General features: G+C 45.0%; 2 protein-coding genes across 5 annotated transcripts in view; one reads left to right on the top strand and one right to left on the bottom strand.

Moving 5' to 3' along the window:
• LOC125710089 (fibroin heavy chain-like) overlaps positions 1-17,532 on the top strand; it is a 576,413-nt gene that overhangs the window by 376,864 nt on the left and 182,017 nt on the right. The window lies entirely within an intron of this gene.
• The window catches only part of ikzf2 (IKAROS family zinc finger 2), a 31,230-nt gene continuing 20,201 nt past the window's right edge, over positions 6,504-17,532 (bottom strand). For all 4 annotated transcript variants that reach the window (XM_048979383.1, XM_048979384.1, XM_048979386.1 and 1 more), the window contains 3 exons: positions 13,163-13,300; positions 12,648-12,779; positions 6,504-10,461 (listed from right to left, as the gene is read on the bottom strand). In XM_048979383.1, the coding sequence (XP_048835340.1) occupies positions 9,698-10,461; positions 12,648-12,779; positions 13,163-13,300 (1,034 nt within the window). In that variant the 3' untranslated portion in view covers positions 6,504-9,697. The remainder of the gene's footprint in view (positions 10,462-12,647; positions 12,780-13,162; positions 13,301-17,532) is intronic.

The following is a 17,532-nucleotide window of genomic DNA, read 5'->3' as shown; positions in this document are numbered from 1 at the left end:
TATTTTGGAAATATTTTTATTTAGCAGACTATGAAATCCTGTAAGGTTATTTTGCTTGGAATGTGAAATCCGTACAGGATGCTGGAGGTGATGCTGACCCTTCTTAAGCCCATCTGAGTCCCACTGCAGCAAAGAGCATTTGACCACATTCTCAAGAGGCTGGAGAAAATGAAACTAGCAACATTTCAAGAGAGAGAGAGAGAGAGAAAAAAAACAAACAACTAACATGAAACAAGAATTAAAGTGTTTAACGACCAGGCTTCACACTTTGAAAGCTGAGGGGAGAGAATGCGCTTTGGAGTCGAGGCCTGAAATGATGCTAATGGTGTTCTTTACTTATTTTTTGCTTTTGGCTGACGTCCCCATCCGGCGAAATCAAACTTTAGTGTGGGATGCCAGCACTCGGATTGTCAGAGTACCTGGTGAGGATCTGAGTACAGTGGATTTCAGCCTGAGAGCCTGCTACCCACTGTCTCCTTTATCCTACTTTGCCCTGTGAAGGCAGCATCTATGTTGGGAAAATCCCCCCCCCCCCCCCCCCCCAACCTCAACTAAGATGTCAGATGTCAGCAGAGATGAAAACAAATGTTGTTAAACTTAGGAGGATGGACTTGATAGGATGGACACCAAGTGGGTCAACCCAAAAAGCTCTTTAAAAACATCCAGCTGTAAGAGTGAGAAGATTCTGGCCAGCTGATGGAGTCTCCTATGGCCCGCTACTTACAGGCTCACTACTTACAGGCCTGCCATTTACAAGCCCACTGCTTACAGGGCTGCCACTTACAGGCCCACCGCTTACAGGCCTGCCATTTACTGTACAGACCCTCCGTTTACAGGCCTGCCATTTACAGGCCCACCGCTTACAGGCCGGCCACTTATAGCCCGGCACTTACAGGCCCTCCGCTTACAGGCCCACCATTTACAGGCCTGCCATTTACAGGCCCGCCGCTTACAGGACTGCCACTTACAGGCCCACCGCTTACAGGCCTGCCATTTACTGTACAGACCCTCTGCTTACAGGCCTGCCATTTACAGGCCTACCGCTTACAGGCCAGCCACTTACAGCCCGGCACTTACAGGCCCTCCGCTTACAGGCCCACCATTTACAGGCCCACTGCTTACAGGCCTGCGTCTTACAGCCCAGCACTTACAGGCCCACCGCGTACAGGCCTGCCATTTACAGGCCCACTGCTTACAGGGCTGCCATTTATAGGCCCACCGCATACAGGCCTGCCATTTACTGTACAGACCCTCTGCTTACAGGCCGGCCACTTATAGCCCGGCACTTACAAGCCCTCCGCTTACAGGCCCACTGCTTACAGGCCCACTGCTTACAAGCCCGCCATTTACAGGCCCACCGCTTACCGGCCTGCGTCTTACAGTCCAACACTTACAGGCCCACCGCGTACAGGCCTGCCATTTACAGGCCCACCGCGTACAGGCCTGCCATTTACAGGCCCACTGCTTACAGGGCTGCCATATACAGGCTTGCCTATAGTAATGTGGCACTGCCCTGCCATGCTCAGAGAACAAATATCTAGCAGATGTTTAACTTCTGTGCATTTCCTAAGGTTGGTTTTGCGCATGTGCTACATGAAAGCCCCAAACCTGCCCCTACTCCCCGTTTGACCCCCCATGTCCAGGAGCATCGCTGGGGCAGAGCCTCTCACCAGTTCAGTGGCCTAGAGGCACCCAGTAGCTGGGTAGGTGCACTCTTTCCGTTCCCGTTCTGTTTTCACTTCAGCTATCAGCAGCTGTGCACCCTGGTCTCTGCCAAACCGCAGCCTGTTTCCCCTCTACCCTTCTCTGGGGAGCAGAGCTCTGCAAGCCCCCCCCATGCCCCACAGGGCTCGCTTTCGGCGCCCCCCTGTCAGACAAAAACCCTAGCACACAAACACAGCCGATGTGCAGACATGGCAGCTCCCCTTCCCTCACCGCTCTCTCTCTCTCTCTCTTCCTTCCTCCCACTTCCACGGGCCGGCCTGCCCCGCTGTGGCGTCCCGCTCATTCTTGCTCCCTCTTTCGTAGCACATGCCATATTTGCATATCCGCGTTTCACTGGTTTCCCAGATGCTCAATGAGTCCAGCTAGTGGTTCACATTAGATTTGCTTGCAGGCCCTCAGTAAATACTGCACCTCTTTAGATACAGCATGCGTTTACTGTTTTGGTAGTGCTTTACATTGACAGCACCTTCATAATACATTTATTGTGCATTCATAGAACATTTAGTGCACATTCATAATGCATTCATAGAACATTCATAGGCAGCATGTAAGTGTATTTTAACATCTAACATACCTTAACAGCTTTAAATATATTAAAAACAAACATATGATTAAATGATAATAACCAACATTATAATTGTATATTAAAACCATTTATGTAATAGTTATAAAAGTACAACTATTATAAAAGTGCAGTTAATGTAAACAATTGCTTTTTTAAATTAAAAAATAGAATAATTTTGATGATGACTGTTCAGCTATGTGCTGAGCTATTATCCCACACCAGTGCTCCCTTTAACCTGACCAGCTTGTGGTCATGTAGATATTCTTTGCTGGCAACACTTTTGATCAAAGTTCCCATTGGTCTGTAGATTGTGTTGCGCAATTGTCAATGTCACGGAGAAGCCTGGAAGTAAATCAGTGAAGTAGCCTAAACCGATAATAGAGAAATTGCTCATTTACGTCAATGAAGTTGTGCCTGAAGTTGTTACAGTGGATCTGTAACGGAAGTCATTCGGCGATCCAAAGACCTCTAAAGGGATTGTTAAACCCAGCCTTGGACCTTAGGAGAGGAAAACCTGTTGACAGGAGGCAATCATCACATTTTGTGTCAGTGTATTAAAGGTGCCGGATTTGTGCCAAGTAGGGTTATATGTTCAAGCCCTGGAGGTTCTGTTGTACCTGCTATAGTAAAAATATATAGAATATATACATTCATAGTGGGGAAGGGATTCAGATCCATTACAGTCCGGGGCGTCAGTGTTACTGTTATGAAACACTGAGGTAAAAAGCAAATCTGACTTGAGTTTCCTTAGACACGCTTGCTAAAGACTGGACATGTGGTAGCAGGAAGTATCAAGCTGCTTGTCGCTGGGCCTTATGCCTTGAGGTTCCCGTGGAAAGGGACACTGATTGGCTCATTCCAAGGTAGGGAGAGCCAACCGCCCACACCAGTATAGCTGGATTCCCTGCTTCCCAGTGGGCTGTTCCCAGTGCTCCGCCCAGACCTCCCTCTGCCTCCCGGCACATCTCTTTAAGTATATCCCCCCAAACACCACCCCCACAGCTGCAACCTTTCTCACCAATCCTTGAAACATCTTGGCCCTCTGCCGTGCTCGTCTACCCGAGTGCCATTTCTCCGCTGCCCTTCTCCATGTAGCTGCGGTTACGGACACGCACATACATGCGCACACACGCACGCACACGCACACACGGTGAAAATGTAGAGCTGGGACGCGTGGTGAGCTGGTAAGCACTCGAGGAAAGGAAGCAGACAAGAGAAACCGTGCATCTGTTTCTAGGGTGTGGTCTCAGGTACAATAGCCATGGTGAGGGCCAGCCCAAGCGAATCCTAACAGCATGCCAAGACAGCGTCGCCAGGCAGGAAAAACTGGAATCCTAGTCAGCAGTGATTGTTCTCTAATCCGCCAGTATACAGTTTCACTGTGACTGTTAGTATTCACAAGCCTTCTCACTGTCTGTCTGAATCACTCAAGTCTTAACAATCTGGGGTGACATTATGAGCCCAAACCTTGAAACACATTGTAAACACATGTTGTATCATCATCATCATCATTATTATTATTATTAGTAGTAGTAGTAGTAGTAGTAGCATGATTATGATGATGGTAATAATAATTATAACATTAATATTATTATTATTATTACTATTATTATTATTATCAGTGTGACCCCACAGTAGTTACTCAGTTTGGGAGAGGGATGGATTAATAATGCAATGCTTCAGCCATTCATGTATGTATTAATGTCATACTATTAATAGTACGTGTTTATCAAGTTACACAGATTAATTTAAAGCTCCTCATTGGACATCAATATACAAGACTTTTCTGAAGCAAGCACCCTGCATAGTTACTTTAATTTTTTCGGCTCCATTTATCTGCTATACTTGACACTGGATCTGCCACATGGGTGACTGGAGTGCACTTTAGTATGAACTGATCCTGTCTGGTTATATACCCACGACACCACCCACTGGGTCTGATTCGTGTATGAAACTCTGCCCGGTATCTGCTGCATATGGCGAGGTCTGATGGTTCCTGATGGCTGACAGATGTGTGGCTATGGCAGGCATGTGAGATGGGTTCTGCGGACCTGGCCAGCGGGTACATAGCAGCAGGCCTGCCCCTTCACCCCGCAGCTGACAGAAAATGCTGCATAGACACGGGTGAGACCTGGCCCAGGCGGTGACCGTTGTACCAAGAAGCCTTTGCGGTGGCCTGACTGTTAAGGGTAACTCTTACATATGGCGTGTTGCATTATGGGTATGTGAGGCAAAGGGACCTCAGTTAAATGGCTTGGCCATCCCTTTGTCTCAGTCAGTGAAAGTTACCGTAATCAGGTCTCCTTCATCTGGGCTAAAGTTGGGTTCAGTAAGAAGTGAGCTTCTTGTAAGGTGGAGTGTGTTTGCTTGGTGTGTTTCAGTGGTCTTTAGGTTTCCCATCAGTTTTAAGTTTGCTCTCCTTAAAGGGGTATTGTCCTACTTCCTGTATGTTTGGATCTTCCCTGGAATAGCGCCTACTCACGTCATCGATCCCTTAATCCCACCCTTTCTTCGGTTAGCCAGCCCACAAACTGCCAAAGCTGTCAGAAAGCATCGCCTTAAAAACAGAAAAAGTAAATCGCCGCCGCCGAGTTTCGGAGCTGCTCGCATGTCAGAAAGTGTCATCTGAAAGAATAAATCCATCTAATCATCCATCTTCCAGCTGCTTATGCAACACAGGGTCACGGCGAGAATGCCATCTATTCTCGGAAGCAGGGGAACACTGGGACAGGGTGGCAGCCCAGTTCAGGCGCGTAAATGAAAAAAATGCCAAAGCTAATTCTTTTTTTTTTTTGAATACGCTTAGTAAACTTTTCAGCAGACATGTCATTTGGCAAAATCGCTACATGCGGATATAGGGTCCTTTGTGAGCTCAATGTGGGACAAGTTTCGCAAGCTTAGCCGCTAAGAACAAAACCAACGAAAAGCGGCAGGGCCTCAAAGACGAGTGAGCGCCTTTCCATGCTCACGAGGTGGGTGACACAAGGTAAAAGTAACGAACAAAAAAAACAGAGAACATAGACAACAATCTGAAAGCCGACATGGGGCACATTATTAAAACCCCACCCTAAGAAAAACCGAGGGCTGCCCCTTGCCTCACAGCCCAAGCTGACTGAGTGGGTTGAAAAGCTTTGATTGACTCTGCTACGCGACTACAAGTCGGGAGCTTATTTCTTAGAACTGCCGCTAATCATTTTCACGCAATCTATTGTCTGCACAGGATGATATCAAGACTGGAAACGGTGTCAGACATAGGGGCCCTCAGCCAGACTCGGATTACCCTGATATCTGATAGCTAATGTACCCCGATAGCAGAGCTCCGTTGTGCCAAAACGGTCACATTGCACCGCTGATAAACGCTGATAATGACCAGAGATGTTACTTACTTGTAGACCCGTTGTTGATAATTGACATTTATCGGCAGTGCAACGTGACCTTTTGGCATACAAAAAAAAAAAAAGAATGTAAGAATCATATTGCGGCTATGGCGCGGTATGTATAATTTTTTTTTCACCAACAGAACTATATTTTGGAAATTCACCGAGGTATTTTTCATCATTTGCAGACACAAAAAGATTTCATTTTTGGTCAGTTCAGGAAGATGTTACAGAACCGTAACTGCCAGACAAGTATCCTTGCATAAATTATCGCACTGTAGGACACAGCAATAATGAAAAAAAAAAAAGTCATTTCGTTAAACTCTCTGCACACAACTATGCTACAGATCCAGATTCAACATGGACAAGTGCATCATGCTCAGCTACTTTCAGATTGACAGGGTGAGAAAAAGTCAAAAAGTTTCTCCCCCAATGAAGAGGCAGCTTGAAGGGAAGGGAGCCGTGAAAAAGGGAGCCATTGTCCTTCCCCTAATCCACAAGGCGGGGAGCGGTGCTCGGCTTGCACCAATGATCAGCCTGATGAGGCCTGACAAGTGTGCACACGTCATCGCTGTCTGTCACACTCAAAGGCACGTGTACAGACACACTTGTTTCTGTGACGTGACCTACACTCGAAGAGCATGTGCTTTAAAAGAGCAGAATTGCTGCCCCGACGTTGATCTTTTGACACTATTTGAGAACATTTATTTGCAGTTCATCTGAATACGATGCACATGGTGCGGCATATGGCGATAATGTTGTGGAAGGTTTTACTGGGCTTGGGGTGTAGCTTGTCTCGTGTGCTCCAAACCACAAATAATTTTTAAAAATTATGATTTTTTTTTCTTTAGCACATCTTTATTTTTTTTTATTACAAATATTTCAGCAGTAAACTGGGAAATACACTGCAGACAAAAGTACCTGAGATCCCTATATTTATTTCCACTGAACTCTGAGCCAAAGTTAGAACAGTATAAAGCCATTATATTCAGTAAAAAATGTATACAATTCATATATTATGTATTTTACAAAAATACACTGCAACATTTCCTTTGCCAGTTTTCCATTCAGCAGTAGTTAAAATCCATTTTTCTTCTTTTTGCTCAATTATTTACACTTTATTTTTTTAAAAAAAGATTCATCCATTGCACTTAAAATTAAATGCTGTCTTAAATCCTATGCTAGGGCTCCTCTTCAAGTATAATCAACTTTCAAGACTTAAAATAAGAACACGCTTTTGTGTTCATTAAATTCGGCACACATATTTACACAAAACGTTCAAATTCCTTGTTTTAAATGTGAACATGGATTTTACAAGTTTACAAACACATCAGACTTCTGACTGGACAGGACGACACAGCGACTTCTTCGGCCACCTGTCTACGATGGGATTTCCGAATAAAAAAGGAATTTACTGTAAGTCCATGGCTAGGGTCCTTTGCCAGGTCTATTTAATCAATTTCTCTTAAGTCATTTTCTACCAATTTGCACAAAACCCTTAATTGTAACTTGTCATAAAAACACACACATCTGAGTGTAGATTCCAATGAGCCACTTCATTTTCTTGGTCCCCATTATTTTTGAGTCATGTAACATGACCATGAATTTTCAAACTGTATTGTGAAAGTAATGAGCTCATCGGGGGGGGGGGGGTATCAAACAGGTACCCCTCACTGCATAGGCGTCAGGAGACCTACCAGCTAAACTTAAGAAATAAAAATAAAAAATCTACGGAATATCTCAACATAAAGCAAATTGACCATAACGAAATACAAACTGTTTCCAGATAAACTCTGAATTTCATTTGAACTGTAGGCATTTTTTGTTCCATTCTGTGGCTCATTACTACATCTAAAGAAAAAAAATATCTGAACAAAAAAATAAATAAATAAAATATGCCAGAAAAAAAAGCTGCCCAGTAAAAAGAATGAACGGTACTCGTTCACGTCGAGCGGCGGCCCTTTTCACGCACACATTGGAGGTCTTCCTTCAAACAGCAGAGAACGGCGAGGATCAGCTCGGGAGGCACAAAGGTCTAGATATCTTCACAGGGACGAAACAATAACCACAGACATTAAACAGCTGAAGCCCCAGTGTTTGGGCTGCATTTTCGGAGTTCTTGTGGAAACCAGCTTGAGTCACACATTCTCATTTGGTACAAAACTGTTACTTCACTGATTGCGCCGGGCAAACTCGGGAGCATTTCACGAAAGAAAAAGCACATTGGTAACAAAAAAAAAAAAAACACACAACCTTTTCGTTTCTCATTAAGCAGTTATATAGGCTCAGCAAACAGACTGTGCAAACAGTCTTATGTCTTAATAATACGCTATTATAATTATGAACAACCCGAAAAATATACTTCACACCATCCTATAAAGAAAAAAGAAAAATAAATACAAATTTAATAAGGCCTTAACTTATCACAAAAAACAGCTTCAGACCCCAAGATATATAACTTCCCATTATGCTAAAATATCTTAAATACAGAACTTTTAGTTTCTGTAATATACTTCCAGAACATGCAACAAGTGAAAATCCAGTTGAACCCTGAACAAAATATCTTTGGCGAAAATGGCTGAGGGAAAGTAAAGCAGATAAATAGGGTTAGAGAAGGAATCCCAGACGACTGGACCTGGATATGAGTTTGCCACTTAAGAATCAGAATGAATCTGGCTATTGGCACAATGGAATCATAATACTTCATCTATCGGTCCTCCATTGCAGATGATTCACAGGGGAGGATAAAGGCTACAGCAATCTCCAACGGCTACAGCACTAGCGAGTGAATACCCCCGGAGCTGTGCGATCGCTGGGGATCTCACCTGAGGTATTCTCAGTGATTCCTTCAAAATGGACATGCACTGGGACATCGCATGAGAATTCTGCAAAATCGACAGTCGCATGCGATTGCCTAACAATAGTAGCCGATCAACAGGGGTAACAACAGCAAATGTCACATGAGGAGGGGGGGGGGGACCATAATCGTTACATTGGAACCAGGCCAACATAATCAAAGCAACTGAAGCAATATTAACTGCAAGAATTACTAGATGTCTGAAATATGTTCAGCACAAGATGGCAGGGTGATTACACTGCACAGATAGACAAGGAACCTGGTCATTACAGAGAATCTCACTCTTAGGTGCGAGGCAACCAGGTTGAAGATGCAAGTTGGACAGAGATTTCTGTTTTCGACGTTGTGGCGTGGCACTCCTTCAGCTTTTCTGACACATAAACAGATGTGAGAAAGGTTTCTAAATCCATGAAGGCTGTGAAAAGTGCTGGTTTATAGCACTTAGATTCGCCATTTGACTTTAGGCACTACTATTCCAGTGGGCAATACGCAATGTCACAGATAAACTAGCAAAATATTAAAGAAAAGAGAGAGTAGAGATTGACTTTGCTGGTGTACACAGGAAATGGCTATATAACTTCCACTTGCAAGACCTAATCACAGCACGACACGAAGGAAGGTTTGGTTCCACACTGAGGGGAATAACTTGTTTTGGAACGGCAATAGCGAAACTCTAAGTACACTTCATTGTTTTGTCTCAAAGCGCATGACCTTGTAATATTTCAGAGAACCGTCTAAGGGTGCAAGTGGATGGCAATGAAATATGGAAGGCCAATGCAGGAATGATCCGGAAGCTCCACTGGATGTAAACTGGACAGTAATGGCAGCACATGCAGAGCCTGTCCTGGAGAGAGGAGTTCACAGGTATTTCGGAAGAGTCCCCATGAATAGCTGCTTCGCTAAAATTAAGACTTCAAATACAAGAAAAGACAACAGTGCTCAGAAAGGGGTTCTGAATCATACCAGTACAACGCACCACAATTCACTTCACTTATTCCAGTCATACAATCTCAAATGGCTACACAAGGGAAACAGATTACTGTCCTTTTGGACCCACAATTATGTGTATTTGGTTCATGTAACATAGCCTGTGTCATACAGGTGTGTCCAAGGCGCGGATAACTTGCATGGTCTCCGCCAGGGAGACCTGCTGGACACGAGCAAGGGTTTCCCCTAGTGGAAGGTATGCTCTCCGCGAATAATATGTGAGGAGAATTCGTAGCGGTCCTGGCTACGGCAGCCACATATGTTGCACTCCAGCGGGTCTCTGTAGCCATGGCAACCCATGTGGATGGTGTACATAACGTGGTCCAGGAAGAGAACTCGGCAGTGCTCGCAGCGGAAGGCCCGTACCTCCTGGCCATCCCGGGTGAAGACACGGTAAGCCTCCCTGGACACAGTGCGACTGAACGCGGCCATGCTGGCCTGCGACACCTCAGCTGGTTCTGGGCCTCGCGGCTCTGCCCCTCGGCCGTCATCCTTACGGCAGGAGGGGCTGGACCTGGGGCAGGGGGCATGGCCCAGGGGACCGCCTGGTCTGTCCTGAGGGCTGCTGCGCTCCGAGTCAGCAGAGTCCAAGCAACTGTTACTGGGCGATTCCTCCCGGGCTGCCAGGGGTCCCCTACGGCGTGTGAGGCAGAGGGGCCCATTGGGAGATGAAGACAAATCGGCAGGAGGGGGTGGTGGGGGCGGGGCCTCGCGGCTACTGGGGCGCTCGATGCGAGGCCCCATGGGGTAGAAGAGCGGGGCCACCATGGGCATTCCCTCAGCCATGGGCAGCGGCGGGGGGTGTACCAGGGGCCGCAGCGAGTCAGCCCCTAGGTAGGAGATGGCGTTGCTGATGGCCTGGTCCATCACATGGCCCTGCATGACCTCCACCTCCTTCAGGCCCATTTCGTAGCCAAGCTCAGGGTAACTGTAGCGCATCTGCTTCTCACCTGTGGGTAGAGATGGCACACTGAACAGGCTACACCCTGGAAGATAGCATGCTCACAGCCTTAATGCCTATGCTGGAAGTGCATAGCCCATGATCTACACAGCTACATTTACCCCAGTAAATGCCAGTACAAATTTATTTAAATAAAAGATATACATGTATCATATATATACATGAAAAAAAATTAAAGATGATATCTCGATTTACAGAATGTCTACACAGACTGCTTTGAGGCCCGGAAGGCGCTTAGCGGTCCAGGTTTGCCTGTGCAACCTTTCCAGGTCCGTGTTTGCGATTGGTACAGGTCTTTAATCACGGAAAGCCCCACGCGAGCGCTACACACTGTGCGGAGTGTTTAACCCCTGCAAAACAGGGATGCGGTGAGTGTTTTTGCCTACGTCTCGATAAAAGCCGTGGCGACGATTCAGGTGTACCAAACCACAAAGTGAAAAAACACTTTCTTGCCTTGTTCAATTTTTTTTTTTTGCACCCATGTGACACAGCCATGACACACTATTCTCACTACAGTGAAATAAAGTGTCATAAAAATATTTTAGGTGATTTTCTTAAAAAATATGACTTGCCTAAATTTACACAAGAAGTGGATGGATGAGTTCTTTCAATCAGCTGATATTTTTACACTATCATTTCGGTATATGCCAGTCATCCCCAAGAGATCTTAGCTGATGTGGCGTATTGCAGATGATTCTGCCCTATCAATCACGATGTGCCGGCTGCAAGACATTTCCTTTCCGTTTCCAAAAGCCAAACCCAGAACAGACATTGTAAGCAGAAAGACACAGAGTTTACATGCTGTCTCTGTGTAGTACTTCATCCGAGTCACCAAACGGTCTCTACAGACACACAAAAACAACTGCTTTAAGCAGCTGCGATTTAAAATCACTGCATTTTTGAAAAGAGAAAGTAGAACGTATATGGATCAGCTGTGAAGCAAGTTATGTTCTTAGAGGAATATCTAAATTCTTCCCCAATCAACTAATCAAAAACTCTCCTGATTATCATTTTCAGTGTTAATACTATTCACATCATTTGCAGAATACTGAGACATAAAAAATAATTTAACCTCAGGACTATACTTCACATTTATGTAAAAGGGTAGCGTATGACTGCCTATTTCAGCAGAGTAAAAATTCACTGAAAAATAACCTTTCATTATTTCAATGTGATGTCATTAGACAGCAAAACATTTGAACTGAATCCAAGGATTCATTACTTATTTGAAAAAAAAAAAAAACAAATAGTTTTTTGATAAAAGATAAAGTTAAGGGAAATCATATTCCTCAAGAAAAATTGCAATACCAATAAACTCAATTTCGTTCTGAAAGATCCTGACAATATATTTATTAAATAATCAATAACTAAATGCTAATAAAAATATTTAAAAACCTTTGCCTCAGGAAGATTAACCACATTGTATGTAACAGGATCATTGGTAGAGTGATGCGAGTGGAATACAACGGAGACAAGTAGCCATTCTGAAAAACAGAACCACCTTCTAACAAAACGTGCGCGTGGCCACCAAGTCTGGAAGCCTCCTAGAACTTCAATACGGCTACCTTCTCAAAAAAGGACATTTCTTAAGGTACCGTCCATGAAAAAAAAGTCAAACCTCTGCAAAAAATGCCCCCGAACATGGACAGAAGTAAAAGACACGGAAGCGTCCACTTCCATGAATGAGTTCCGGCTATAGTGTGAGAACATCTGTCCATGCTACAACACTGACAGACTTCGCGGACTTAACGAGACGATGATTCCGTTTCCCATACGAAGCGCATTAAACCTCTATCTGTGGGAAGGTACAAAGAACTCTCATATATTCCAGCCAAAAATGCCTATTTAGGCACCAGAAACCTATCAAAGACAAACAACCTCAACATGTGCTTCAGATTTTTTTTTTTAAATCAATAACACATTCAGTGCTTTAAAATGATGCATTACGTAGTATCAGTTTGAATTAGAATTGTGGTCATTACTGTTTGGGCTGCCCCAGAAGTTTAATGGTGAACTACCGTCGCCTGTTTCGCAGATGCCTTAAAGGCTAGCTGCTTTCTAAAGGTGATTCCACCTTCCTAGCTCACATTTACTACATAGCAGAACTGTAGGAAGAAGCAGAGCTGAGCCCTGTAGACCACAGGGCATTTCCGCCAGGCCCACCATGATACCTACCCACAAATTTCTGTGGTGTGGTACTCTTCCTCTTGCCCACGTTGCCCTGGAGCCTCTCGATCACCGGGGGCCTGTCGAATGCCACCATCGGATGGGAGTCCATTAAGAGCTTGGGGTCACTCCGGACATCCCCTGGGAGGATGGGGGGAGCAGAGGGGGGGGGGATGTGAGAGATGAGCGGCAGAAAACTGGAGAAATCGACATACCTGGCCCTTACTCTTCGCTACGTTCATTCCATCCTGAAACTTCAACAGACTCCAGCTGGTGCTGATTTTTCATGACTGCCATTTAATTCAAAACGCAACATTATACTAGATGTCACACAATGCCTTTTGCTCAGGGAGAAACCTGACCACAAAACTCCACACACTTAAACGCGGGCCTGTCCCCGCTAATAAACTGCAAATAGCAAGACCTTAAAGTCAGGTCTGGTCCACGTTAAGGGAATTTTATTTGCAGTGTCATCGGCTTCATCGGCACCTGGATGTTCCGTTTAGCAGCCATGGCCTTGTTACCTTGGTGGGGTCCCAAGTTGGAGGAGGGGTCCATGCTGATGTTCTGTAGGTAGTTGTGACAGCGCTCCTTGTGTTCCTCCAATGATGCTCGCTGCTTGTAGCTCCGCCCACAATAGTTACACTTATGCGGTTTACCCACTGCAAGAAACAGAAAGGCGACACACACACAAGAAAAGGCCCGTTAGAGATGAACCATTACGCAAAAGCGCGGTAGTCCCGAGTCAGCACTTGCGCATACCATCCCCCCTCCGCCCCGCTCCAGTGCTACGTCAACCGGCCACAGTGCAAAGCGGTGGGACTGGAGAGCGCGGCAGGAAGAATCATGAATAAGCACTCGAGTCGAAGGGGGACGCAGGAAACAGGGCAGCGTGTCGCGAACTGCTCGAGGTCTGGTCCTCACCTACTGCCAACCAAACCCAGAAGATGTGGGTGGCAGGCTCCACCTTAAGAGGTTTCTGTTACTCACAGAAAAGCCTACTTTGGTCGCCTGGAGTTCACTATTACAGCGTGAAGCCTACGGATCAACCCTACCTGCTGAGGGCGAGGGCTGTAATAAAGGCGGAAAAAAGCATCAGTGTGCTCAACAGAGGGGGCGCCGCTGCCAGTTTTCCACTGATTCACCCTTTCATTTCCACTCGGAGCTCCCAGAACGGGGCCACGAGATACGCAAGCAAGGGAAACCGCCACCCGCGTTTCAGTGGGCTGTTCTGGTGGGAGGCTGGGGCTGGTCGAGATGGGGTGTGGCGGCCGTTACCTGGGGCTGAGTTAGGCATGTGTCACAGAGAGGGGGCAAGTCGGCAGGCTGGATCAGCCGCGTGACAGACAAGCAGCGAAAAGTTTCAAAAAATAAATAGAACCAAAAAGTAATCATGTGGGGCTGACATCTAGGTGTCCTGGAAGCAGAGGAAGTGAAAGCAACTTCATCACGGAGAAGCAGCAAGTGACGAGTGCAGACTCAGAGAGGTCACCAAGCAGCTAATGCCATTTTCATCTTCAGCCAGGAAAATTATGAGGACCACCATGATCGTCACATAATCAGAGCTAGATCAAAAATCAAAAAACACACATCTTTTTGAAATACTGCTAAGAGAGCGAGCAATCCGTAAGGCGTATATGGGGAGGGCCAGTCCCACCGGTAACTAAATCTGATGATCTACTAATACTGTCATGAGAACAGACTGAAAATAGTCCCTCTCATTATTACTTTATTACGGGATTACTGTGGGTTTTTCTTCTCGAAATTTGTCATGCAACCTCTCAAAATAGATGACGACAGGGTTTTAAAAACTTTCGAGGTGACAGAGTTTTGATGACAAAAGGAATATTAATGTAATAAAAATATGGCAAGCAGATTCTAGATTCTCATTCTGCCTGTACCAATACCCACATATCTCTCTGAACACAATATGGGTTATTAGTAGCGGGATGTTATATATTGAACATGGACTTTTGTGGTTTCACTGGTCTAATACATTTTTTTAATTCTTTTTTTTTTGTAAACAGCTACTAGGTCAGCAAGAAGCGTCTAGCATGTTTCCATCTGACAATAATGGTGATATTTGTTCATACGTCATCTATCCCTCACTGCTTATATTTATGAATAAGTACGTAAAGTATCTAATAATTATCAAAACGTTCTTAAATTTACTTCATTTGTTATTTTTACAAATCACCCGAGTACTTAATATATCAGATTGCTAAAATGACAACATGAAAGGTTCAAATAGTTTAAATAAATCTATATTTATTTATAGTAGTGGAATTTACCATATATTCTCCCACAAGCACAATATCAGCCATTTCATGGCTTTATGTAAAACTAACTAGTGTGAAAGGCATATTTACCAAACTTCTAGGGTTACATGAAGAAGTAATACTGCGCTTTACTCTCTGCACTTTACTCTCTGCGCTTTACTCTCTGCGCTTTACTCTCTGCGCTTTACTCTCTGCGCTTTACTCTCTGCGCTAGCGATATAGAGCCCAGGAGAGTTTGAGTTTTTCTGTTCTGAATTACGAAACACGCATAAAGGGGACTACAGAGTGTAGTAACCTCTGCAGAGAAGCAGTGTGGCGTTCAGAGTTTCAGTCTGTCGATGCCGTCAGTGTAATGGCGTGACTGGATGGCTCTGAATATTGTTGTAACGGTCAGGGTATGGCACCCTTCGTTTTCAGCGCATGGCCTATCTTGGAAGGTGCTGCAGCCATCGCATGAAACGAACTGTCTGCTCCACTGATCGCAGCCAGCGCAGCTGGTAACTGCCATCCGAGGCAAGGGACACACCCGCTGTCACATGGGCAGGCGGTCGCACACATACATGCACACAGGCACCTACACAGATTGCAGTTCATTGATAAGGTGCTTTGATATCACCGCATGTAATCGTTACACTGCTTTACATTATTCAACAAATCTACAGTAGGGATTTCTCTTTTGGGTATTAGAACACACACACACACACACACACACACACACACACACCTCTACTCATCTTTCTTGAGACTTTTCATTCGTTTCTATGGGTAAAACCCTAACCCCTACCCAGCCCTAACCTTAACCATAAGTAACCAAACAAAATACAAGACTTAATTTTTAAATTTTTCGAGTCACTGATTTTTAGAAAATTGGTCCCCACAATATAAGGTATAGCTGGACCACACACACACTTACATTTTAGTGCTGGGATTATATATAAAGGGATTAGGGTTAACAGTTTGCTGACTTGTTTCGGGCTTCCGCTAACCTACACAACAAAACACGTTAAGCTGTTAAACTTTTCCGTCGTCCAGATCATGCCCTATCTACTGTAGTAGGAATAAGTAAAAAGGTAAGGGAACTTGCTGTTTGATGATGAAAAGGTTTCACAGCTCATGTGAGAGGATGATGGAATCAGAGTAAATCGAAGGCCCATGTTGAGTATTCTCCCCTAGAAGACAGAATGGCCCTTTGCACTAACCCCCCACCCTGCCCCCCATACAGATGTTACCCTCCAAAAAAGACCGCTTGCAAAATCTGAATTCTTGGCTTTGCAAATAAAACTAACAAGGCTTGTGAGACGACAGCAGATTTAAGGCCAGAGTTGGCCTCGAGGAAGCTCACACTGTAGACACGCTGGTAAAGAGGCACCTTCCTTGCAGAAGAAAGGCACATAACTTCAGGTGTCAGCCAGTAGGTTTGGGCTGGAGCTTACGCAAGGTATTCGTTCCTGAATTCCACAAGTGAAAAATCCAGGTAACAGGTGAAACTGAGAAAGTCACTTTGGATAAAAGTTGTCAGCTCACGAATGAAACCGTCAAAATTTGCGTTCGTACAGCTACCTCCCCGTCCACTGCTGCTTGGAAACAGTTCACACATGGACTGGGAGGAAGTCCATATGCATACTGTATTTATATCAACATTATATCACATGTCGCTTCTGGGAAACATCACGCCACTGCAATTGACCATAAAACTGCATCACGCTTGTTTTTCAACACTTCTGCCTACAGCTCTCTGCTCTTCCCCCTCATCCTGGCATGTACCCGTCATGCGACTCTCACATCCATCTCCATATGACTTCGAGCCAATCGGCTGCCAGCTCTCAGCTCCTCGCAGGCCTGAACTGAACAGCTTCAGCTCTCAGCAACCGATCAAAAACAGAACCTGTTCTCAGATCCGTGCCACCCTACTCCAGACAGATAATCTCCAGTGTTTCCTACAATGGAAAAGCACAACACAAAACTAATTAAAAAAAAAAAAAAAGGCCTGCTGCAGTGTGAAGGAAACCGCGAGTAGCCCGAGGCCTCTGATCGATCCGACCACTGTAAGTGGCAGCAGAGTTTCTCCCAGCTCTGTCCTGTCCGCCCCCGGCGAGCTGGCCTCCGGGCTGGGCGGGATGTCACACCACCCCACGCGGAGCAGCCGGGGGCCAAAGTGGCACGTGTGGGTGCGCGACTGTGCGACAGTGTAGGCGGAGACCATTGGTACGTGGCGACGATTGTGCAAGCGAGCCGGATGGGCCAGGGGTGTCCCAACATTCTGGTTTTCCTTAAACAGGAGGGGGGGGAAAATTACACAAAGGAACGCTGGCGGAAGGGGGGGGGTAGTCTGTTGCGCTAGTTAACAGAGTTTTTGAGTGGAGGTCCTGTGTTAAGAGGTTAGCTGGAGCTAAAACTAAGCAACTGGATTGTTTGATAATACAACAATAAGTGACTAAAAGTATCCAGTCCTTTTTTTTTTTTTAAATAAATATATATATATATATATATATATATATATATATATATATATATATATATATATATATATGCGCATCATAATATAAAAGCCGAATAAACTTCATTTGGTTGGTTTGCTCAAAAAGACAGTCACAGATCTACAGTATCCAACTTTC

Source organism: Brienomyrus brachyistius, chromosome 16 (genome assembly GCF_023856365.1).
Source record: "Brienomyrus brachyistius isolate T26 chromosome 16, BBRACH_0.4, whole genome shotgun sequence".
NCBI classification, from domain to species: Eukaryota; Metazoa; Chordata; class Actinopteri; order Osteoglossiformes; family Mormyridae; genus Brienomyrus; species Brienomyrus brachyistius.
The sequence above is the reverse complement of the archived record's forward strand: the minus strand, read 5'-3'. Positions and strand labels throughout refer to the sequence as shown.